At 66.0% G+C, this 22,128-nt stretch overlaps 4 protein-coding genes across 10 annotated transcripts; 2 read left to right on the forward strand and 2 right to left on the reverse strand.

Annotated features, from left to right (window-relative positions):
* Nucleotides 1-27: 27 nt before the first annotated feature.
* Nucleotides 28-7,309, reverse strand: FKBP8 (FKBP prolyl isomerase 8). Its single transcript, XM_065699839.1, has 10 exons — nt 5,890-7,309; nt 5,261-5,665; nt 4,774-5,058; nt 4,513-4,682; nt 4,294-4,382; nt 3,776-3,993; nt 3,532-3,704; nt 3,352-3,429; nt 1,080-1,217; nt 28-875 (listed from the first exon to the last, which is right to left on the reverse strand). Exons 1-10 carry the CDS (start codon nt 6,212-6,214, stop codon nt 789-791), a joined length of 1,968 nt encoding a protein of 655 aa, XP_065555911.1. The 5' UTR covers nt 6,215-7,309; the 3' UTR covers nt 28-788.
* A 114-nt stretch (nt 7,310-7,423) lies between these two features.
* On the forward strand, nt 7,424-8,418 carry UBA52 (ubiquitin A-52 residue ribosomal protein fusion product 1). 2 transcript variants are annotated; one of them, XM_065699836.1, is made up of 5 exons: nt 7,424-7,527; nt 7,690-7,809; nt 7,904-7,990; nt 8,073-8,201; nt 8,275-8,418. In XM_065699836.1, exons 2-5 carry the CDS (start codon nt 7,707-7,709, stop codon nt 8,400-8,402), a joined length of 447 nt encoding a protein of 148 aa, XP_065555908.1. In that variant the 5' UTR covers nt 7,424-7,527; nt 7,690-7,706; the 3' UTR covers nt 8,403-8,418. The 2 variants fall into 2 exon arrangements, with proteins under 2 accessions (XP_065555908.1, XP_065555909.1); XM_065699837.1 differs by having other exon boundaries at nt 7,426-7,527; nt 8,073-8,175.
* A 139-nt stretch (nt 8,419-8,557) lies between these two features.
* REX1BD (required for excision 1-B domain containing) lies at nt 8,558-10,992 on the forward strand. The gene is made up of 5 exons (XM_065699835.1): nt 8,558-8,599; nt 8,939-9,021; nt 9,755-9,959; nt 10,045-10,133; nt 10,425-10,992. The coding sequence occupies exons 1-5, from the start codon at nt 8,597-8,599 to the stop codon at nt 10,495-10,497; spliced, it is 453 nt and encodes a 150-aa protein (XP_065555907.1). The 5' UTR covers nt 8,558-8,596; the 3' UTR covers nt 10,498-10,992.
* CRLF1 (cytokine receptor like factor 1) lies at nt 10,396-18,686 on the reverse strand. 6 transcript variants are annotated; one of them, XM_065699828.1, is made up of 8 exons: nt 18,554-18,686; nt 14,055-14,333; nt 13,390-13,519; nt 12,854-13,023; nt 12,533-12,690; nt 12,294-12,462; nt 11,854-12,032; nt 10,396-11,140 (listed from the first exon to the last, which is right to left on the reverse strand). In XM_065699828.1, the coding sequence occupies exons 1-8, from the start codon at nt 18,624-18,626 to the stop codon at nt 11,003-11,005; spliced, it is 1,296 nt and encodes a 431-aa protein (XP_065555900.1). In that variant the 5' UTR covers nt 18,627-18,686; the 3' UTR covers nt 10,396-11,002. The 6 variants fall into 6 exon arrangements, with proteins under 6 accessions (XP_065555900.1, XP_065555896.1, XP_065555897.1 ...); XM_065699830.1 differs by lacking the exon at nt 10,396-11,140 and adding an exon at nt 11,383-11,738 and having other exon boundaries at nt 11,843-12,032; XM_065699824.1 differs by lacking the exon at nt 18,554-18,686 and having other exon boundaries at nt 14,055-14,660.
* Between the last annotated feature and the right edge of the window lie 3,442 nt (nt 18,687-22,128).

Below are 22,128 nucleotides of genomic sequence, written 5' to 3' on the forward strand. Positions count from 1 at the left end.
TCCCTTGGCAAGGACGAGGCGCAGGCATGAAGGAGCTGTCCTTTATTTGGGAAGTTCACAGTCGGTCTGGGGTGGGAGGAAAGTGCTACAACCCCCGGGGCAGAGCTGAGCCCCAGGGCTGGAGAGAGCCGCAGGGAAAAGAGGGACCCCAAAGAGCTTGGACCCACATGAACCAGCCCCGGAGAGCATCCGGCGCTCCCCCTGCATCCCGCCCGCCGCAGTGTTCTTTGGCTTCCTTTGGACATTGCACGCTCTGGGGAAGTGCTGAGCAGGGGAGCGGGTGCCGGTGCAGGGCCGAGCCGCCGGCAGCACCCCAGGACATGGGGAATGTCACTGCATGTGCCCCACAGCGCATCCGCACCGCTTCCCTTCCTGCAGAGACCACCGTGCCCCTTCGTACCCATGTGCTTTCCTTCTACGTGCCTCCCCCTGCCCATCTCGCCGTGCCGGCAGCACCGTGGCACCCATGGGGGCTCATTTGTCTGGGGACAGCCACGGTTGTACCGGTGCGCAGGAGCTCCTGCTCCCTCCAACACCCTTGGGGCTGGGGGCTAACCCCCCATTGCCAGGCAGGGGCTCGGGGGGGCTGTGCCCTGCCTGCGGCTCCATCCCCACAGCTGCGCCACCGGGCGGGATACGGGGGGACGTCGGGAGGGGGGATTCGGCACCTCCGGCAGAGAAAGCATCGTATTCCTGCGAGTCCATGGGAAGGGGTCGGCGAGGCCCCGGCAGGGGAGAGGCAGATCCCGGTGCAGGTCCTGTGCTGCGGGGCCACCCCGTTGCCATCCTTAGTTCCTCGCTGCAATGACCACAGACAAGGCCACGCCGCCGAGCGCGATGGCGGTTGCACCGAAGAGCCACTTCCAGGGGATGGACTGAGGAGGAGACACGGGCGCTGTGAGGGGACGGCAGCGCTTCCACCCTGCACAGCCGCTGGGAGCAAGTGGGACCCCTCTGCTGGGATCACTGGGATCCGACTTTCATAGAGCGCAGGACCCCAGATCAGTGTCAGCACTGCAGTGACCCCCAGGGACCTTGGGGACACCCACATGTCCCCTGTGCCACCCCCCAGCCCTTACCCAGCGCAGTTTGTCTCTGCACTTCCCGGGGGCTCCGGCGGTGCTGGGATTCCCGAGCATCTTCCTGTACATCTCGGTCTCCACGTTCCTCTGGTCCACGTGCTTCTTCACCAGCTTCGAGAGCTCGGCGTGGATGGTCTGGGGAGGAGAGCGTGGAGCTGCGGGGATGGGGACCACAGGGCCACCACCAACGGGCCCCACCACCCCGCGGGCAGCTTTGTGGAACAGCTCAGAAGCAGCCAACGAGGGGGGGCTGATGGCCTGATCCTGCCCCACTGCCCTGCACTGACGGGCTGGGCATCCTGTGGGGCTGAGCATCCTGTGGGGCTGAGCGCCCTTGTGTCCTTTGGGCCACCTGAGCCATTCCCTGCCCAGCAGCAGGGAGCAAAGCCCAGGGTTGATGCCAGACACCGGGAAAAGGATTTTACCCTGTAATCGAGACAGGGAAGTGTCCGCCTTGGGGGCACAGACGTGCCCCAGTGCTCCCACTTCTCTGTCTGGAAGCAGGCTGGGAAAGTGGGCAGCAAGATTGCAGCAAGACCCGGAGCACGCCGGTACCTGCCGGGCTGTGCCGACAGCTGCGCCTGCAGGGAGGGCTGCAGGAGCAACCCCTGCGTCCCGCACAGCGCAGGACGTGCTGCGGAGCCAAGCGCGGCACCACCACCACCGGCCCTGCCCTGAGCCCACGGTGGCAGAACGGCCACCGCCGAGCCCAGCACCGCGGCCGTGCTGTGCCCTCTGCTGGGGACACCACGCTCCGGGCGGCTCCCGGTGCCCCACAAGGGCTCCAGCCCAGGCGGGCACCTCCCTGCTCCAAGGGGTCAGGAGAAGGGAGAAGGCTCAGGGGGGACCTGATGGCTCCCTACAAGTGCCTGACAGGAGGATGGAGCCAGGAGGGGCTGGGCTCTGCTCCCAAGGAACAAGGGATGGGACGAGAGGAACCGGCCTCAAGCTGCACCAGGGCAGGTTTAGATGGAGCTGAGGAACAATTCCTGCCCCAGAGGGTGCTCAGGCATTGGAACAGGCTGCCCAGGGCAGGGCTGCAGGCACCGGCCCTGCGAGTGCTCACGCGCCGTGGAGACGAGGCCCCAGTACCATGGGGCAGTGATGGGGAACGGCTGGACTGGATGAGCTTGAAGGTCATTTCCAGCCTGGTTGATGCTGTGATTCTAAGCTGTGCTGGTTCACAACAGCCGGGAGGTGCCGATGGCTCCAGAGAACCAGGCGGAGCCGGGCGGTTTTGGGGTGTTTTCACCCCGGTAGCCGTGGCCCTGACTCACCGGTGCGTGTTTAACGCTGACCGGCAGCCGAGAGGCCCCTCGTCTGCTGCGCCTGTGGTTCCAGTCACGTCACTACCGGGCAGCCGGATTTTTCCACCCCTCTCCAATTAAAACACTTTGTTGGGATGGGCTGGAGAGCGGCCGCCCTGGCCGCAACGTGCAGGGATGCACTGGGAATGCTGCTCCCAGTGCTGCCAGCTCCCTCGGCACCCTGCTCATCCGAACCCTGCTGGGAAGGCAAAGGGCTCGCGATCCTGCCCCATGGTGCTGTGAGACCGTGAGCTCTGTGCGTGCTGTGGGACCACCAAGACCCACTTTCACAGCGTCCCATCCCGCATCGGATCAACGACACAAACCACGATGTTCCGGGTCCAAAGAAGTGGATAAACCACCAGACACGGTTGGGGTCGGAGCCCATCGGAGCACCCAGGCTGGGGCCATTTCCTGGCGCTGGCTTTTCCTTTGTGCCAAGGATCCTGTCCTGCAGCTGATCATTAACCCACAGGAAATTCCTGACCCTGGCCGGGCGCTGGCGCGAGGTCCAGGCTGCTCCCACCACGCAGTGAATCACCCCGGGGCTGCTGAGCCAGTCTGCGGGGACTCGGCTCTGCTCCACCTCCCGCAGCCACAGCACGAGCCAATGGAACCACCCGGCAAAGCCGGAGCAGCCAGGACCATGCACACATGGATTCCTGGAGCAGGGATGGGCTGGCAGCGAGTCCTGCCAGCAGGGACCAAAGAGCAAAGAGGGAGCTCGCAATACAGAGATAAGGGAGCCACCAGCCCAGCCAAGCTCAGGCATTGCACCATGTGGTTCATCACCCCGTGGCTGGGGGCTATTTCCAGCTTCCTTTCTTGGAGAGAGCTGGGAACAGCTACGGGGGCTGCAGCTTTCCATGGGGACACCGAGGTTTGCAGGGACACGGACAAGAAGAGAGCATCCCAGCCATGCAGCTCAGCAGGATCACCAGCAGCACGCCACAGCAGCCTACCTTGTTTGAAGGCTCCAGCTTCAACGCCGCCTTCAAGATGGAAATGGCCTCTCTGAACTCTCCCTGCTGAGCCAGGACCTGGAAAGCAGGATACGGCTTGAGCAGGGCGGGTGACGTCTGTCCCTTGGTCCTGCTCCCCATCACGCCATGGAGAAAGGCTGGCCACACACCCGGCCTCACCTTGCCCTTGCGGAACAGAGCCTTGATGTTCCCTGGCTGGTGCTCCAGGACGAGGTTACAGGACTTGAGAGCTGCCTCGTAATGGTCCAATTTCAGCTGCGAAGCCGCCAGGTTGTTGAGGCATTTCACCTTCACGTCCAGCAGCTCAGCCTCCTCGCCTGGGCTGAAGTCCACTGCAAAGACCGCAGGGGCAGGTTACAGCGGGAAGGGAGCCAGGGCACCCTTTGCCGGAGCAGGCGGGTACCTTTCGAGCTGGAGCTGATGATCTTGAGGGCGATGTCGTAGGAGTTGACGGCCAGCACGTAGTCTGCCTGCTGGTAGAAGAAGTTGCCGCGCTCCCGCTTGCGGTTGGCCAGCTCCACCTTCTCCTTCCCACTGAGCAGCTCCAGGTCTGGGGCATCCCGAGCCTCCAGCAGCTCCACCTCCAGGGTGAGGGCTGCGTTGGGTGGGATGTCAGGGCTCCTGTGCAGAGGAGGACACAAACCCATGGTACCGCTGCCACCACTGCCAGTGCCACAGGGGCTGTGCCATGGAGATTTAGCACCACAGATCAGGAATCAGAGCTCCCTGGGACGGGGCATGATGCAAATTGCTCCCCCCGGGCAGGACCCGCTGCTGTCCCCTGCATGCGGCACACGAGCGGGGTCTCCCTGCCCACAGAACCTGTGCCGTGGTGGCCGGACTGGCACTGGGAGAGCAGGGAACAGCTTCCAGAGCCCTGCTTGGGGCCATCCTGCTCCACCAGGTGCCCTCCCCGCTCACCTGCCCTGAGCGCCATAGCAGTACTTTGCATCTGACTCGATCAAAGCCGTCTCTCCCATTTCCAGGAGCTGCACACACAGGTCCAGAGCCTGAAGGGAAAAACATCACGGGGAGGGGATGACAGCAAAGGCAAAAGGGCCGCTTCCAACCCACAAATGAGGATGCCCGGTCCCCAAACCCCCCCACCCCGTGCCCCCCACACACGGACGGAGCCCTGACCTGCACGACGTCGCAGTCGCCCAGTGTGAAGGTGAGGGCAGGGTTCTCCTCCACCACGCTGCCGTCCTCCAGCGCGGCCTTCAGGCGCACGGTCACGTCCTGGCCCTTGCGGGGCCGCGTGTGTCCCCCCCGGCCCGGCACCAGCGTCTTCTTCTTAAGCAGCCCGCTCCCTGCGACGGGAGAACCGGACCCGCGTCACCCGCGGCGGGGACGGGGGAGCCCGGCCCCCAGCGCCCTGCTCAGCCCCGGTCCGGTGCTCACCCAGCACATCCAGCCAGGCCGGGGGGGCCTCGGCCGCTTCCCTCCCGCCCCGCTCCTCGGCCGGCGGGGCCGGGGGCCGGGACACGTCCTCCAGCGGCGGCATCTCGCTCAGGTCCTCCTCCTCCTCCTCCTCCTCCTCTTCCAGCACCTCGAAGTCCTCCGCCGTGTCCAGCGCCGGTTCGGGGCCGTTGTCGCCGTTGCCGTTGTCGCCGTTGCCGTTGCCCGCCCGGCCCGGGGAACCGCTCCTCGGTTCCTGCCCGCTCGAAGCCATCGCCGCGGAGCAACCTGGAGCGGGGAAGAGCGGACGCGGCTCGGGCCTGCGCCTACCGGAACCGGGGGCGGGGGGAGAGGGGGGAAGAGTCCGGTAACCACGGGAAAAGGGGGGGAGGGGGTTTCCCCGCCGCCACGCGCCCCCCCGCGGGGACCCCACGTCACCGTCACGCGCCGGGACTCCCCCCGGCAACGGCCGCCGCCGCCGCGCGCCCACCTCGGCCCCGCGAACCCGCCGGCCCCGCCCCGCGGCTCCGATTGGTCCCGCCCCGCCCACCGCGCTGACGCCATTGGCTGGTGAGAACGTTCGTCAGCCAAGAGCTGGGCGGGGCTCGGCGCCTCCTTAAAGGGGCCGCTGCGGGGCGGTGCCGCGTGAGCGGGGCGGGGGGGGGGGTCCTGGCACCGGGGGGGGGGTGCGGGGGGCTCCCCGCGATGGCGCGGGGGGGAGGTCCCGGCCCCGTCCCTCCGCCACCCGCCACCACTTCCGGCTCTGCGCCGTGACGCAGGGGCACGCTGGCGCCGCGGGGTTGCGCTCGACGTGACCCGGTACCCGGAAGCGAGGTGCGGCCGCCGGTGCCGCCGCCGTTCCCGTCATGTGAAGCAGCGGGACCGGCTCCCCCAGGTGCGCGGACACCGGAGCGCTCGGGGCCCCCGGGACCCCGGGGCCGGGGGTGGACGGGGGGGCAGGCAGGGGACCCCGGTACCGGTGGTGGGTGCGCGTGGGGCGCTTCGAGACCGGGCACGGCGGTAGCGAAGGGGGGTAGGTCCGGTACCGGGGGCATGGCAGGGTGCAGGGGGCCCGGTTACCGGAGTCTCCGTTCGCTGGTGCTGAGCCGCCCCCTGCAGTCCCGCAGGAGCGATGGAGCCCACGGCCTCGCAGGTGTTCTGCGGGCGGGTGCTGGGCATGGTCAACGCCGAGGACGTCAACGCCATCATCCTGGCCCAGAAGAACATGTGAGTCCCGGGGGAAGCGGCACCGGCACCGGGAGCCTCCCGGGGTCCGTGCCGAGCTCCGTCCGCTTCCCCCGCGCAGGCTGGATCGGTTTGAGAAGACCAACGAGATGCTGCTCAACTTCAACAACCTCTCCAGCGTCCGCATGCAGCAGATGAGCGAGCGCTTCCTCCACCACACCAAGACGCTGGTGGAGATGAAGAAGGATCTGGACGGCATCTTCCGGAGGATCCGGTGGGCAGCGGGGACGGGAGCGGTGCTGCGGGTCTGGGTGGGCTGCGAGGGGTGGAAGGGAGAACGTGGAATGGTCTCGGAGGTAAAAACAGCGAGGGGCAAACGTGCGGCCCAGCTGCTGGAGCTTCGGGGTCCCTCAGCCCCGCTCCAGCCGGGATGCGCTGTGCTCCCTTGGGAGGGACCTGGCACTTGGAGCACCCCACGTGCTGGGATGGGGTGGTGGGGAGGGAGCCCCAGGAACCTCCAGGGCTCGGTTGTGATGTCTGTGAGCAGCTCCTCTGCAGCCTCACCTCACCCTCCTCTCCCCAGGACGCTGAAGGGGAAGCTGGCGAAGCAGTACCCAGAGGCCTTCAGCAGTGAGTGAATCCTCTCAGCGCGGGTTCCCCTTTGGTTTTCATCCCGTGCCGGAATCCCATTCCTTAAGGATGCATCGGGTGGTTTGTGGGGGTTGGGAGAAGCCGCCGAGACACCCACTTGTGCTAAAAGTCATCTTGATTGTAAGAAAGGCGTTTGGGACGCGTTCCAAATGGCCGCTAACTGATGCGGCATCACTTTATGTATCGGTTACATGGGCAGCCAACACCTTAGAACTGAGCCAATTGTCCTGCTGGGGCAGCAGAACCAGCGCCTGCGCCTTCCCTTGCAGACATCCACGAGTCTCCCATCCTGGAGGACGACGACGACTTTGACCCCATCCCGAAGAGCACCACGACCACCATCGCTACCTCGGAGCAGAGCACGGAGTCCTGCGACACCAGCCCCGACGTCATCTCCCCCACCACGAGCCAGGATTTTGAGGATTTATCCCAAGGCCAGTACGATTTACGGGCCGTGAACGGACAGAGTCTCACAGACGAGGACACAGCCGATGGCCTGGACTAGGCGGCGGGTCCCCGCGGAACTTTCTGCGCTGTGTTCATAGCCGGGGCTCTCTTCGTTGGCAAGAGGGACGCGAAGGCGGGTGCTGGACGGGGTCCCCGGCCCCGAGCCCTCCGCCGCGGTGTGGCCCCGCTCCTCGCGGGGCAGAGCAGTAAAACGTGGCTTCCAACCGCCTCTCGTCTCGTCTGTGCGCTCCGGAGCGCGCTGGGGGCGGGTGGGCTCCGTCGGGGGGGGGGGGGGGGAACCTCGGCCCCGGTGCTGCCGGGAGGCGCGGGGCGGGTCCCGGTGCCGTGGCACGCAGCGGCCGGCAGGGGGCGGTCGGCGCCACCGGGGCGCGGGGCGGGGCGGGGCGGGGCTGTGACGCGGCCCCGCGCGCATTCCGGTTCCGGTCGCCCCTTTTCTCAGCAGCGAGGCCGCGGGTGCGCGCGGGCGGCAACCGGGGAAGGAGGCCGGGAGCGGGGGGGGGCGGGGCCCGGTTGGCGGAGGGGGGGGGGGGGTGGGGTGTTAGGAGGGGGGGGTCCAGCTCGGGGGGGGGGGGGGGGGAGGGGCACCGGTGGTGACGCCGCGGGCGCTCCCCGCAGGAGCCGCCGGTGCCACGATGCAGATCTTCGTGAAGACGCTGACGGGTAAAACCATCACCCTGGAGGTGGAGCCCAACGACACCATCGAGAACGTGAAGGCCAAGATCCAGGACAAGGAAGGTACCGGAGGAACGGGCGGCGGGGGGGGGGGGGGGCAACCCCCGTGTGTTTTCCGGTCCGCCCCGATCTCACCCGCACCGCGTCTGCCCCGCAGGGATCCCCCCGGACCAGCAGCGCCTCATCTTCGCGGGGAAGCAGCTGGAGGACGGCCGGACCCTCGCTGACTACAACATCCAGAAAGGTGCCCCCGGGCCGCCCTTGGCTTCGGTGGGGGGGGGGGGGGTAACGTTTGGCTCCTCCGTGACCGCTCCGTTTCCTTCCAGAGTCCACCCTCCACCTCGTGCTGCGCCTGCGGGGGGGCATCATCGAGCCCTCCCTGCGCCAGCTCGCCCAGAAGTACAACTGCGACAAGATGATCTGCCGCAAGTACGGCCCCGTCTGTGTCTGTCTGTGTGCGTGTCCCCCACCCTGCGGCCCCCAGCGCCGCCGCGGGGGCTCTGCTCACCCGTTCTCCCCTCTCCGTAGGTGCTACGCCCGCCTGCACCCCCGCGCCGTCAACTGCCGCAAGAAGAAGTGCGGGCACACCAACAACCTGCGCCCCAAGAAGAAGGTCAAGTAGAGCGGGCGCCGCTCTGCCCGCGCCCTGCCAATAAAGAGCTCAGCCCCGCCGCGGCCCCGCCTGGTTTTTGCTCAAATCCGCGTGGTTTTTAATGGAAATAAACGGGGGATGCGGAGGGAGGGGGGGGGGGAGCTGGGGAGAGGCGCGGTACCGGTCGCTGCCTGCAGGGGGCGATGGAGCCGCGCTCCGCCCTCCGCCGGGCCTGCGCCGTGCGGCCGGGGCCGGGCCATGGTGAGCGGGGCCCGGGGCCGCAAGGCGCGTCCCGGGTGGGGGGGGGGATCCCGGGGCCGGTCCGCGGGCAGGGAAGGGCCGGGGGGGGGCGTTGGGATGCGCGGGGTACGGGCAGGGGCGGTGTGGTCGGGTTCCGGCGCCGGTTCGGTCCGTGCGCACGTGGCCGGGAGCAGCTCCCGGTGCCGGTACCGGACTGAGCTCAGGCGCTGCCGCCGGGGTCCCCTAAGGCCGACTCTGGGGGGGACGGGACGGGACGTGCTCGGTCAGCACCGGTGAGGCCGCGGGCACGTACCGGTGGCTCCGTCGTCCCCCGCCGCCACCATCCCCATCTCTCCGCAGACGGGCGAGCCCGTGCAGGCGCTGCTGCGGCGGCTGCGGGCGCTGCAGGGCGAGCGGGCCGAGGCGTACCGGCTGCTGGAGCAGTGAGTACCGCGGCGGGAGCCCCGGCACCCAACCGGAGCCCCCCGCTTCCGGCTTCGTGCAGAGGCCGCCGGGGCGGAGCTGCTGAGCCCCGGCTGCGGGGGATGCCGGTGTTGGGCGCCTGTATCCCATTGCAGCATCGGGGCACGGGGGGACCGACGGGACACGGGCTGGGCTGGGAAGGGGAGAGGATCCTATCACACACCGAAAGGGGCGGCCGGGTCTGTCCTGGGTGAGGGGTGGAGCTGCCTGGTCAGGGGGACCAAGGGCTGCCAAAGCTGGGCAGGAGAGACCTTAGAGCAGCTCCAGGGGCTGCAGGAAACCTGGAGAGGGGCTTGGGACAAGGGCCTGCAGGGACAGGCCAAGGGGAATGGCTTGAACCTGCCCGAGGGGAGACTGAGCTGAGCTCTTAGGCAGAAGCTCTTCCCTGTGAGGGTGCTGAGGCGCTGGCACAGGGTGCCCAGAGAAGCTGTGGCTGCCCCATCCCTGGCAGTGCTCAAGGCCAGGTTGGACACAGGGGCTTGGAGCAAGCTGCTCCAGTGGAAGGGGTCCCTGCCCGTGCTTGGAGCTGGATGAACTTCAAGGTCCCTTCCAACCCCAACCATTCCCTGATTCTATGACATGAAAACCCTCCTGGCGCTGCCTGGCGCAGGGAGCTCGGCGCCAGGATGTGGACCATGGGGTGTTGCCATCCTGCTGTGGGGTGGTGACGGTGCCTCCCCTCTCCCCGCGCAGGGGCCACCGCGCGTACCTGAGCAGTGCCCCGCACTATGACTTCCCGCGCTACCGGCAGCTGGTGCACGAGATCACGGTGGCCTTCAGCAGCATCTCCCGCGAGGTGCTGAGCATCGCCGGGCGCCTGCGGGACGAGCTCGCCCGCCCCGACCTGGCCCAGCACCTGGCCCGGCTGCAGGAGCGGGAGCAGGAGAAGCTGCAGCTGGTGAGTGAGGGGCCGGGGTGAGGGGGGGGCATTGATACCGGGGCTGCTTTGCGGGGGTCCCAGCTCCCGCTGTGTCCCCGTGCAGACAGCACAGCTCCAGCTGGCCCAGCAGCAGGCCCAGGACCAGCCGCACGTGGATGCCCATCAGCAGGAGGTGCAGGAGCTCAAGCACAAGTAGGTGGTGGCCCCGCTGCCGGCTTCCTTCTCCCCCCATTTCGGGATGGCAGCGTTCCCCATGGGGATAGGAGCCCCCTCCCCACATTTCCTCTCCCTCGGACCCAGGGGGGCCCAGATGGTGCCTTCAGCCGCGCTCGGGGCCGCAGCCCCGGGGAGGGTTTGGCGATGCTGCGCGGTCCCCTCGGCCTCCCCGGGCTGAGTGTTTCATAAACAGCGCGGGGAAAGCGAGGCGGCCCACATAATACGCTCCATATGGGCTTTATTTATAGTTTCCATCCGCTCTCGTAGGCTAATTAAAACCATTGAGGCAATCAGCGAAATTCTCCAGGACCTCAAGTACGATTCGGAAGAAGTCGAGTGATGGATGTCCCCGTGGGAACGGCTGGAGGGGCCGGGCGGTGGAACGGGGGCCCCGCGCGCCATTCCCGGCCCCCGGCGCAGCCACCCGGGCACCCACAGCACCCAGCGAGGTGGGCACCTTCCCCTCGGCCCCTTTTCGTGAGCACAGGCTGGAAGGGGTGAAGAACGCCCCCGTCTCTCCAGGAGGAGTGGGGTCCCCCTAAGTCCTGAGCATCCCTCAGCAGAGGGGTCCAGCGCGGGGCTGGTTCCGCTTCCCAGCTGCACCAGGGCTTTTTGCCCAAGGAAAACCACAACGTGCAGTGCCAAGGGGCTGCCTTGCTTTGATCCCCATGGAGATGGGCGCTGCCTTCACTGCCAGCTGGAGCCCCAGGGGCAGCAGCCCCCCAAAAGCACCTCCTGAATCAGCTGCACCCCCAGCCCCGGCACAGCTCCAGTGCCCCAGTAGCGCTCTTTCTATGGTCATCCGAAATAAACCTGCCCCATGGAGCTGGCCTGAGTTGTGTGGGCTAACGGGCCTCTCTGTGTCCCCCTGTGCCACCCCCTCCGGCTTGCCTTGGTCCCTGGGGATGGGGTGACAACGGACACGGGTCCCCTTTGGCTGCCGCTGCATCCCCATCCCTGCGCTGCTGCCGCTGACGCAGACCCTGGTGGGGTTTCAGAGGTTTATTGGCATTAAGCTTAAATCTGTTCCTAATTGACTGAAATGGAACCAAAATAAGGCTGGTTTGAATCAAAATTGGAGCAGGCACTGGGCAAACCCCAGCAGCCTCAACCCAGCCCACGTGGCTCCCCAGGGACGGACCCCCCCCATGCGCTCGCACGTGGGTCCCTGGGGAGAAAAGAGCCCAAATCACTTCCCAGGGCTGGGGGGGGAGCTGCACCGAGGGTGGGGGGCACCCAGGACGCCCCCCCTGCCCCTTTCATCCCAGAGGCTGCTCCGGCTGGCGGGTAAGGAGCAAAGCCTCCGTGCCCCCCCCGGCCGGGCAGGGCTGCGGGGTCCCCTCGCTGCGGGGTGCGGGGGGCACCGGACCCGCAGCACGTGAGGAGGGGCTGCCGGGGCTGGCCCAGCCCGGGCCCCCCCCTTGACCCCATCCCGGGGCCGCGCTTCGCCCCGGCCGCCTTCCTGCTCCGCGCCGGCGGGGCCGGGGGGGCCGCGGGTGGCCCCGGGCGGGCTCCGGGCGCCCCGTGTGGTCCTGCCGGCGCTCGGGCCCCCGCGGGCTACAGCTTACCGCCGGGAAGCACCTGCGGACACGAGCAGAGCCCCGCGTAGCCGCTGGGTCCGGGCCGCCCCCCCAGGACCCCCCCAACCCGTGCCCACCCAGGCCGGGGATAGAAGTGCGAAAGGCTCCTTACCTACCTGGTTGCGTGCTTTGTGCGATTTCTGCAGCCACACGCGCCACTGGTCGTAGAGCTTGATGCCGAGGTTGGAGCAGCCGTACGCGTGCTTCTTCACCCACCCGAAGAACTGCTTCAGCTCCCGCCGCAGCGTCGTGTTCTGCTCCCCTCCTTTGGGGTCGCAGCCCCCGGCCGCTCGCTCTGCGGGGACAAGGGGGGCGGTGGCACCGGGTAGCCCCCCCGTTGCCACCGCGCTGCGAGAGGTGCCCGTGAGAGGAAACCCAGGGGGGTTTTGGCTCCCAGCTGAGGAAACCGAACTCCAAATTGGCTCTTTTGCAAGAAATCCAGGTGCTGCGCGTGGAGCGGGGAAGGGACCCCCCTGTATGTCCCGTGTGTGCCAGGGATGGGGAGCACGGCGCTGCCGGCATCTCCTGCCCTGCAAAGGATGGCAGCGGCACTCACCGCTGCGCGGGGTGGAGGCGGCCGTGGGGTTGCTCCAGTCGCTCCAGATGCCGGCTTTCTTGGAGCCGTAGATGCCGAAGGGATTACAGCGAACCTGGACGAAGTAGACGGTGCCGGGGCGGAGGCCGGCCAAGCGGCACGAGGTCTGGTTGCCCACGTCATCCACCACCTAGAGAGGGAGGAGATGGCAGCGTGGTCCCGCATCCCGCACCGTGCCCCGCCACCGATGCCGAACCCACCTTCCACTCCGAGCTGTCCTCCACCCGGTACTGGATCTGGTACTTGGCTTGGAAGAGGAAATCCTTGAGTGCCGGCGGGGAGCTCCAGCGCACGCTGAGCTGGTCCTCCAGGTCGCCCACCCGGCTGACGTGCACGTCCGGCGGCGGGTCGGTGGTGACTGCGGGGACAGGGTTAAGGAGCCGCAGATGGGAGGAAGCAGCTTAACTCAATTAGGAGCAATTCTGCTCACACATCACCCATTTCCTGCTGCCCCCCCATCCCAGCGCATGAACCCGCTGCCACTTCCCACTGGTGAACACCACGACGTTGCCATCGCTCACCCACGTCGAGGATGTCCAACATGACGACGTCAGAGACGGCCACCCCCAGCCGGTTGGATGCCTCCACCCAGATCTCGTAGGGCGTGAAGAGGGCCAGGTCCTTGGGGATGTGGCAGGAGTAGGGCCCGGCAGTGTGGTACTCCTGGCACGTGTTGTCTCGGCCGTACCACCTGTGGGCAGGCGCTGGGTGCTGGTACCGGCACCGCTGGGTGCCGTGGTCCAGCTGAGGATGCTCACCCATCCCCGCAGCGCACGGATGCTCCCAGTTGGGACCGTGGCCATGCAGCACCATGGGCATGTGTCCTCACCCTCCTCCTTCCCGGCACACTGCTCACGGCAGCCAAAACCCAGGGAAACTCAGACTCACAACATCAACCACATTGGAAAAGACCTTTAAGATCAAGTCCAACCTCGACTGCCAAGTCCACCATAAACATCGCACCAGGCACCAGCACCCAAAGGCATCGGGCTCCCCATTCCCTACCAGCTTTTCAGTCCCACTATAACGAATAACAGGGATAGGGCGGGCAGCCCACCTGAGCTTGTACTTGAGGGTGTAGTTGGTGTGCAAGAAGGTCTCCCCTTCCGTCCCTGGTGCCCACTTGCAGGTGAGGTCCTTCATGTTTTTGGACCAGCAAGTGATGTTGACCGGTTTTTCTGGGGGTACTGGGAGAGAAAAAAGAAACCAGTAAGGAACAGAGGGGGATGAAAAGGTGCAGCAGTGAAATGCAGCTCGTGGTCCCCTCCGACCCCGGCCTGGGGGCTGCAGACGGGGTTGCCGGAGGGGTTCAGGCTCCTGCTCTGGAGCTGTTTTCTTGCAGCAGCCCAAAGCCCCGATCCAAGCCGTGTTCCCAGTTCTGCCTCTGTGTTCCTAGGACGTGGCATCGTCCTTAAAATAGCCCGAGATAAAAATCTTATGATTATTGATTCGGACAAGAGTAATTTTGCCGCGGCTTTGCCAAAACAGCCTCCCTGCGGCACGCGGGGCTGGGGCACCGGGCACAAACCACGGGGAGGTTAACGCAGAGCAACCGCAAGCAGGCATCGCAAGCGCACGGCGCGTTTTGGCAAAGCCCATGGGGTTAATCCCGGCGCGGATCCTTCCCAACCGGGAGCCGTGGCTCTCCCCCACTGCATCAGCGCAGCCCGGCCGGCTGTGGCACGGGGACGGGACCCGGTGCGTGCGCCCGCGCCGACGTACGTCCAACGTAAAGGCAGGAGCCGGCCAAGATGCCGCCGTCTCTGCTGTGACAAACCAGGTTGTCCCCCGACTGCTGCTTGGAGCCGTTGAGGCGGGCGAGGGCCACACTGAGCGTGGTGGGGCCGAGCGCGGCGTAGGAGGCGGCGGGCAGGCGCCGGCCGTTCAGCGTCCAGTACAGGTCCTCGGCTTTCAGGTGAAAGTCCGGGCTGACCGTGCACGTGGCGACCAGCGAGGAGCCGATCAGCAGCGTGGGGTCCTGGGGGGAAATCACTGCGGGGTCTGCAGCCAGAGACACAAAGGAGGGGGGGGCAGAAAGCGTCAGAGGGATGGAATAGTGTATCCATAGCGTCGACATGGAGTGGGGTGGGGTGGGATGCTCATCCAGGTCCAACCACCTTCCGCTAGAGCAGGTTGGTCCAAGCCCCTGTGTCCAGCCTGGCCCTGGACACTGCCAGGGATGGGGCATATGTACATTATATCCATTTAAATAATACATGGTGTATCTATATCTATTTAAATATATTTTATAGCTCTTTAAATATATGCTCTATTTTTAGCTATTTAAATGCATTTTGTAACTACTTAAATACGTTTTATAGCTACTTAAATACATTTTTTACCATTTAAATACAGTTTATATCTATTTTAGATCCATTTAAATACATTTAATATCAATTTAAATACTTTTATATACATTCTGTGTATTTGAATACATTTTGTATCTAAGTACTTTTTGTATCATTTATATCCATTTAAATATATTTTATGTCCATTTAAATATATTTTATATTCATTTGCACTTATTTTACATATATTTAAATATATTGATATCAATTCTCGTGTATTTTCTATTGATTTAAATATATTCTCTATCGATTTTATCTCCATTTAAGCACATTTTACATCTATATCTATCGAAATGCTTCTTTTCTATGCACTCAGGTTTGTATTTGTCCTGTCCCAGCCCCACACAGCAGGGGCCGGAGCTCAGCCGCGCTCTCGCCGCAAGCTCGAGGGCTCCTCGAAGGATCCAGGGGGATTCAGGCTGGGAAGCGCCTTTGGGAATGTGGAGCACGAGGCTGGGGGGGCCTCGGCCACGCCGGGGCTCCCGGGGCTGGGCTGTGGCCTTGCGAACGCTTCCTGACAAAAGGATTTCCAGAGCAGCTCTGGGGAGGGGTTGGGGCGTTTTGTTCCCCCTTTTCCAACGGCACCGACCGGCAGCTCCCCACAGAGCCCAGCACCGACCCGGCCGCAGCCGCGTGCACCGGGCTCTGCCAAACCCATCGCTTGCGCCTCAACGCATCCCTGTGCGCCAATGGGCCCCCCAAGGGGGGTCCATGCTGGGGACACCCCTGTGATGGCAAAGCCTCCCCCCCCCACTGCTGCTTTACTTTGCCACCCCTTTGCCACCAGGCTTCAAAGAGCAGGCCCCCCCCAAGCCCACCCCGGGATCTCCCGCGTCCATCAGCCTTATCGGCTCCATCCGCACGCGCCAGGCTAATATCCCAAATTACCTCCCGGAAAGTGCCGCGACCTCCTCTCCCCTCCGACCTCCGGGGCCCCGATCGGCTTTCAGCGCCCGCCCGGCTCCCACCTCGGCACAATTAATGCTCCAGATCCTCATTTCCCCGGGGATGCACCCGCGGGTCCTGCCGGCGCCCCGGGGATGCCGCTGCGGTGGGTGTGAAAGCATCTGGGACGCGGTGCTGATGGGAGCCCCGGGGTTACATCCGCGGGTGATGGCAAGAATCCACGGTGATGGCACGGATCCATCCCCCCCCGCTCCCAAAGCAAACCCTTCCCGGGGGGATTCAGCCCCTGGATCACCCCCTCTTCCAACGAGGCCTCCAAAACACGCAGCCCCAGCCCTGCCAGAGCCCACCCAGCACCAGCTCCTCCATTAGCCGAGAGCACCGAGCCGGGGCTGCTCCAGCTCTGCCGATTGCACACCCGGCGCTCGGGCCCTAATTCTCCTAAATCTTAATCTAAACAGCCCCAGAAACACACACGAGCGCCGTAAACCAGACACGTTTCCCGTCCTCCGTGCAGGACCCTGCGGAGAAGCCGATTTCATCCCAATTTCTCTATTTCCCCCCTTGATTTTCGTTCTCTCCTCCGAGCGGGAGCCTCCGGAGGAGCCAATTTTTGCCTTTTTCCCCCCTTTTCTTCCCCCCCCTTGCATTTTTCCCCCCAGCCACAGCCCCAACATGTGTTTTAAAAGGGAAAAGTGTGAAATTTTCCGAGCGGAGAGGAAAGGGCCGGAGAGACACAGGCGGGCTGTGGAATGTGCGAGTCGCAGGGAAAATACCTGCTCGGGGGTTTTATGGCTTTCCTATTGCACAAAAAAAAATGCTGATCAGGTGCTAAGTAATGCTATAAAGTAAAACCACATTTCCGAGGTGTCGGGAACGTTTATGCTCTTTCTTCCGAAGGGCCGGATTTCATTTGAGTTTGATACCGGGGTCTTAAGGAGTTGGGAGAGAAAAGGCAAAACCCCTCCGATAAGTGTCAGAGCTCACGCGGTTCAAAAGAGCTTTATGGAGGCGTGCAGGGGGTTAGGGGAAAAATAGGGATAATTGCCCCGAAGGACAAAAGGAAACGTGGGCAGCCCCGAATCCCGCGCGAAAAGCCAATTCGAACAAGTACATACATCCATCGAGAGCCCTTCGATAGCTCAAGCGAGGAGGCTCGCGGGCACTTGGGAACGCTTTATCCCTCTTTCCCACTCTCTTTCCCCCTTTCCCTTCTCCCGCTGCTGTTCGTGGTGCCCATCCCGCAGCTCGAGGAGGGGTTTAGAGAAAGCCCCGGCATTCCAGCGAGCGCGGCCGCGCCGAGCCGAGGGGAAGCGTTCGCTCTCTAAAAGGAGATTTGGCTTCGCCGGCCCCCAGCGCCGCACGTCGAGGGGCCGTGGGGTGAGGGCTCGTCCCGGCCGGCAGCACCGGACCCCGATGGGGGTGAAAACGGGGGTCCCGGGTGGCTGCGAGCGGCACCCCCACACCAGGGCGAGGTGAGAGGAGCGGGGTCAGCGCCAGCGGGGGTCCAGGCACAGCCCCACGTTGTCCCGGGTGGGATCAACCCCTGTGGCCACCAGGAAGGCACCGGGATGGGCACCGCTCCGCGCCAAAACCCGCCCGGATTTGGGAGCTGCCGATAATGGCTCCTAAAGGGATTTTTGGAGCCTTTTTCCTCCCTTCTCCCACACTTGTGCAATTCTTGCCCCAATTAACGCTCTTTGAGGCTTCCCCATGAGCGCCGTGCATGGCTCAGGGGCTGGGGGACCGGTGGCGGTGCGGCCGGAGCTGCCGAGCGGTGGCTTTCCTCGGCGGGACCCGTTTGTGCGTCGGAGCGAACATCCATCGCCTTGAGAAATTCCCATCATAGGGAGGAAGCCAAACTTCCTGCTGCGGGGAACGGGCTCTCGCCTCGCTCGGGCCGGAGGGGAAGCAAACGAGGCGACGGGTGGGACGGTGGCTAATTGGGGTTTAGGGCTCTACAGGGACGGGGGGGGGGGCCTCCCGGGGCTTTGTGCCCCCCACCATGGCAAGGGGGGGACCCCGATCCCCGCGGGGCTGAGGCTGCCCACAGGTGGCACCTCCTGGACCTGCCACTGCTGGGAGGGACCCCCAATGGGCACCAATGAGGAGCCCCCCAGGGGGGGTGGTTTTGGGGGGGGTGTTGGGGGATTCATTGTTCTCCATGGGGGAGGGAGCTCCCTATTGTTCTGGGAGGGGAAAAGGGGATTCATTGTTCTCTGGGCCGGGGGGGGCACGGCTCTCCCGAGGGAAAAGGGGGTCCCCGTTGTTCTCAGCAGCAGGGGGGGCTCAGAGGCTCTGGGGAGGAGAAAGGGGGATCACGGCTCCCGAGGGTGTGAGGAGGGGGCTCGCTATTGTTCTCCGGCCGGAGGAGGACGGGGGTTTCCATTGTCCTGGGTGGGGAATGGAGCCGCATTGTTCTCCGGGAGGGGGGGGCTGCAGGGCGAGGGGGGGGACAGGGAGAGACAGACCCTTCCCGGGGGCAGGGTCCCTCTTCTCCATGGGGACAGGGGTCCCGGCTGCTCCTGGAGGCCAGGGGGGTCCCCGCTGCTGCCAGGGATGGGGGGGGAGCAAGAAAGGCTCCTCTATTGTTCTCTGCGGGGAGGGGGGGGGGTCCCGGCTGGGCTGCGGGGCCGGGCAGAGCGGGGGGTCCCGGCTGCCTTCAGGGGGGTCCCGGGGGGGTCCCGGCTGCCGTCCATGGGGGGGGGTCCCCGTTATCGGCCACGGGAGGCGAAGCGCAGCCCCGAGGTGCGCCCGGCGATGCCCCCCCCCCCCCGCCCGCAGCTCCCGGGGCCCCTCCGCACCCCGCGGTCTGGAGGGGGGCACAGGGCACGGGCCGGCCCCGCGCTGACCGGGGGAGCCTCGGGGGGATCCGCTCCTCGCCCGCCCCGGCCCCGACGGGACCCCCCGGGACTCGCTCGCCCCGCTCCCACCTTGCGGGAGCCGCCCGGTGCTCCCGGTACTCACAGGCGAGCGGGTCTGCGCGGAGGAGGCGAGGGCAGAGCAGGAGCAGGACCGGGAGCAGCGGTAACGGCGGCATGGCCGGCTCCGGTGCCCGTCGGTGCCCGGGGCTGCGGAGCGCACCGGCGCGTCCGGGGAAGTCCCGAGCAAGTCTGAGCAACCCCCGGTTACCCAAGCCCCAACTGCCGCCCTGGCCCCGCCCCGCCCGGCCCGGGCCCGCCCCCGGGGGGGCAGAAAGGCACCGGCCCCGGGGCTCCGCCGGCCCGCTCCGGTACCGGCCCCGGTGCCCACCCCCGGCGCCCGCCCGGCGCTGCCCCGCGGTGCTGCCCCCCGGGTCCCGCTGCCCCGAGCCCCGCCGTAGGTGAGGAGGAGCCGCCCCGGGGCCGGTGACTCACACGTGGCCCCCACGGACCCTCCCGTGCCCCAGGGGTCGGGCCCCTGGGGCTTCTCCCATGGAAAGTGCGTTCAGGAGACCGGAGCCCTCCTGTTGCCTATTCAGGGGTGAAAACGGGAATTGCTTCCCGAAAATCCCAACGTTTTCCATGGAAGCATCACCTCTGGTGCCCCCCCCCCCCCCCCAGAAAAAAGCACCAAAAAATGGGCCAAACGCCCCACGTGGCTCCAGCACCAGGCTCGGGGCTGGCTTTGTCCCCGGGGGTCTCGCACAGCCCGGTGGTGGCTGTGCCGCTGGCACCACAGCGAAGGTGTCCCCTCGGGCACCGCTCCCCATCCCGAGGCCTCTCCCCGTCCCCCCGCCCGGGACTCGGTGGCAACCGGAGCTTTGCAGCCCCCCGGGTGAGTGGCAGAGCCCTGGGTCTTGGTGCTCTCAAGGCCACTTGTCCCCACGCATGGGCTGTCCTCAGCTGGGGGTCCCTGCGGTCCCCTGAGCTGGGGGGTGCGGGATGCGGTGCCCTGAGAGCCCCCCGTGCTGGGGGGCGCTGGGTCATGCTCCCCCCCAACACAGAGGGGACGTGCAGGGACGTGGTGGCCCTGACCCTGAGGTTGGCCCAGGGATGGGAACCCCGAGGCTGTGGGACCGCAGCCATGGCTGAGGTTTGTGGGGGGCTCTGGGGGCATCTCCGGTCCTTGGGGCCATTGTCCGGGGGCTTTCGCTGTCCCTTCGCTCCCTGCCCCAGCTCTGCACCCTGCACCCGTGGCTGCGAGAACAGGGACCTCGCTCCGTGCAGGGGGCAGAGAGCGGGGAACACGGGGGTCACCCAAATGGGTGGCACCACGGCTCAGCCCCTGCCCCATTGCGCCAGGGGGTGCTGAGCCCCGCAGCCATGCGGGGACACGGGGGTTGTTGGGACGGCAGGGATTAGGAAGCGGAGCACAAGGAGCGGGGGGGGGGCAGGCAGAACAATGCCTTTTCCCATCGTCCTGTTTTTTGGAAGCTTCTGAAGCGTTTCTGTTGAAATTTCCCAAAAACGTCAGGCTCCGGAGCCACCCAGCCTGAGAGGCGGCAGCGGCCGCAGCCCGGAGGCTGAATCACGGCAGCCCCGGGGGCCGAGGCCGCCCGCGGTCCCGACCCACCGCCCGCGGCCCCTCGGGAAGCCACCCCGGGCCGGGAGCCAGCCCTGGATGCTGCCCACCTGCGCTGCCTTCGCCGCTGCACCCGCCTGCCTGCTCCTGCCCCCAGCCGAGCCCCTCCGCTTCCACCCGGAGCCAAGGGTAAAGTGGGAAGCAGGGAAACATCGGGCAAAGGAGCAAACATCCAGCGAAGGAACATCGGGAGGTGGCTTGGGGCTGTGCTGGAGGCTCAGGGGGGAGATGGGCGGACAGCGGGGTTGGGAGGAGAGGGAAGCATCGGTCCCCGCTGGTGTCACCCGGGACACGGCTCGAGGGTGTCGCCCTCCCCGTCTCACAGCAGCATCAGGACCCGAAGCTGTGGGACGGGGACAGGACGGGGGGGACAGACCCAGCCCTGCCCTGCCCGAGGTCCCCAGACGCGGGGGTCGGGAGCCGGCCCCACGGCAGCGCCGGGAGCAGCCGGGGATGACGGAGCCGCGCTCCGGCTCTGAGTCAGCGCCCGGGGCAGCGGCAGATGCGGTCAGCGCTGCCCTTTGACAGTGACCTTTAACGGGCTGCTCCTGCTGCCCACCAGCCCGCAGGCACCGGCTGGGGCAGGATCCGGCCCCCACTGACCCTCAGGCCGTGCTGGCGGCGTCAGTGCGAGGGTCCCCTGGGGCTGCCGTGGTCCGGCTGCCCCCTCGGCGTGGCTCCGTTCCCAGGGCCTTTGCCCCGTCGCAGGGCAGGATCCGGCTGCGGGGCCAAGCTCCCAAACAGCCGTGAGCTCCCCGCAATGCCCAGCTGGGATCTGACCCTCCCCGGACAGATCCAGGCCCCCGGGGTGGCCCTGCTGACATCCCCAGACCTGGGCTGAGCATCCTCATTCTGGCTTCCCACCAGCCACCACCTCCCTGCCGGCCCTCCATCGAGTGTCACTGCGGCTGGGCCCAGCACATCTACCCTGAATTAATCCAATCACTTGATTTCCCAGGCAGAGCTCACTCCAGAAAGTCCTTGGACAGAGACAGCATCTGGCTCAAGGGCCAGGGCGTAAAAAACAAACAGCAAAACCCCCCCAAACCCCAGAAAAAGCAGGAGAAGAGGCGCAGCGGAGCTGCCTCTGACTGCCTGCATCCTTTTAAAGTGACCTGGGGGAAAAATAAAGAGGCTAGAAATGCAAAGAATCCAGCAGTCAGAGTTTGCTTTATATTCCTCTCAGTCACATTTCCACATCCATGGGTAATTTATAACCCGCTTAACCCCTTCCCTGCCACCCCCCATAGCACAACCCTTGCGCTCAAGAGCATCCTCGCTGCGGGCGGCCGCACCTTCCTGCCTCTGTTTGCTTTGGGAGGCACAGAAAGGCCCGGGACGGGGTTTGCTGATTTCTAGAAGGGGGCAAAAATGTGGCTGATGTCGAGGGGGTGCTTGAGCACGAGGGATGGGCTCTGCGGGGCCGGGACACGGCGGGACCGGGGTGGGGGAGCTTCATGGAAGGCTCCGGGAAGGAAAATGCGGGTCAGCAGCGATACCCGCGGAGGGACCGAGAGGGGAGGAGGCAGCGCAGCAAACGTTTGCCCAGGGAGGGTGACGGCTGGGGAAGGGCTCTGCCGGGCCAGGGCGAGAGGATGGAGCGGGGCCGGCGCCCGGCGCGGCGCGGGCAGGTGCGGCAGGAGCGGTGCGCAGCGGCGGCGCGGTGCTCGCCACGCTCCGTCCGCTGGGATCCGGTCCTGGCCGGGGGTCAGGGCTCCGGCTCTAACCCCCCCCCCCCCCGGCCAATGGAACCTCACCTGCGGCCGCGCCGTGCCGTGATTTACGGTGACAGCCCCCAATCTACCCCATTTACTTGGCCATTAGTCACCGGTGCCGGACACGAGGCCGAGGGGCTGGCCGGGCTCCAGGAGGGGAAGGGGGGAGCGGGGGGACCTGGCAGCCCCGCCAGCCCGGCCCGAGCACATTTTCTCCCGGCCCTGGTTTGATTAACAAGATGAATAAGCTGGCGGAGCGCAGCGGGGCGAGGAGAGGCCCCACTCCCTGCTCCCGGGGGGGGGGACACTGGGCTGTGCTCCCCC

The sequence above is a fragment of the Lathamus discolor genome, chromosome 21 (assembly GCF_037157495.1).
Source record: "Lathamus discolor isolate bLatDis1 chromosome 21, bLatDis1.hap1, whole genome shotgun sequence".
Classification (NCBI taxonomy): Eukaryota; Metazoa; Chordata; class Aves; order Psittaciformes; family Psittacidae; genus Lathamus; species Lathamus discolor.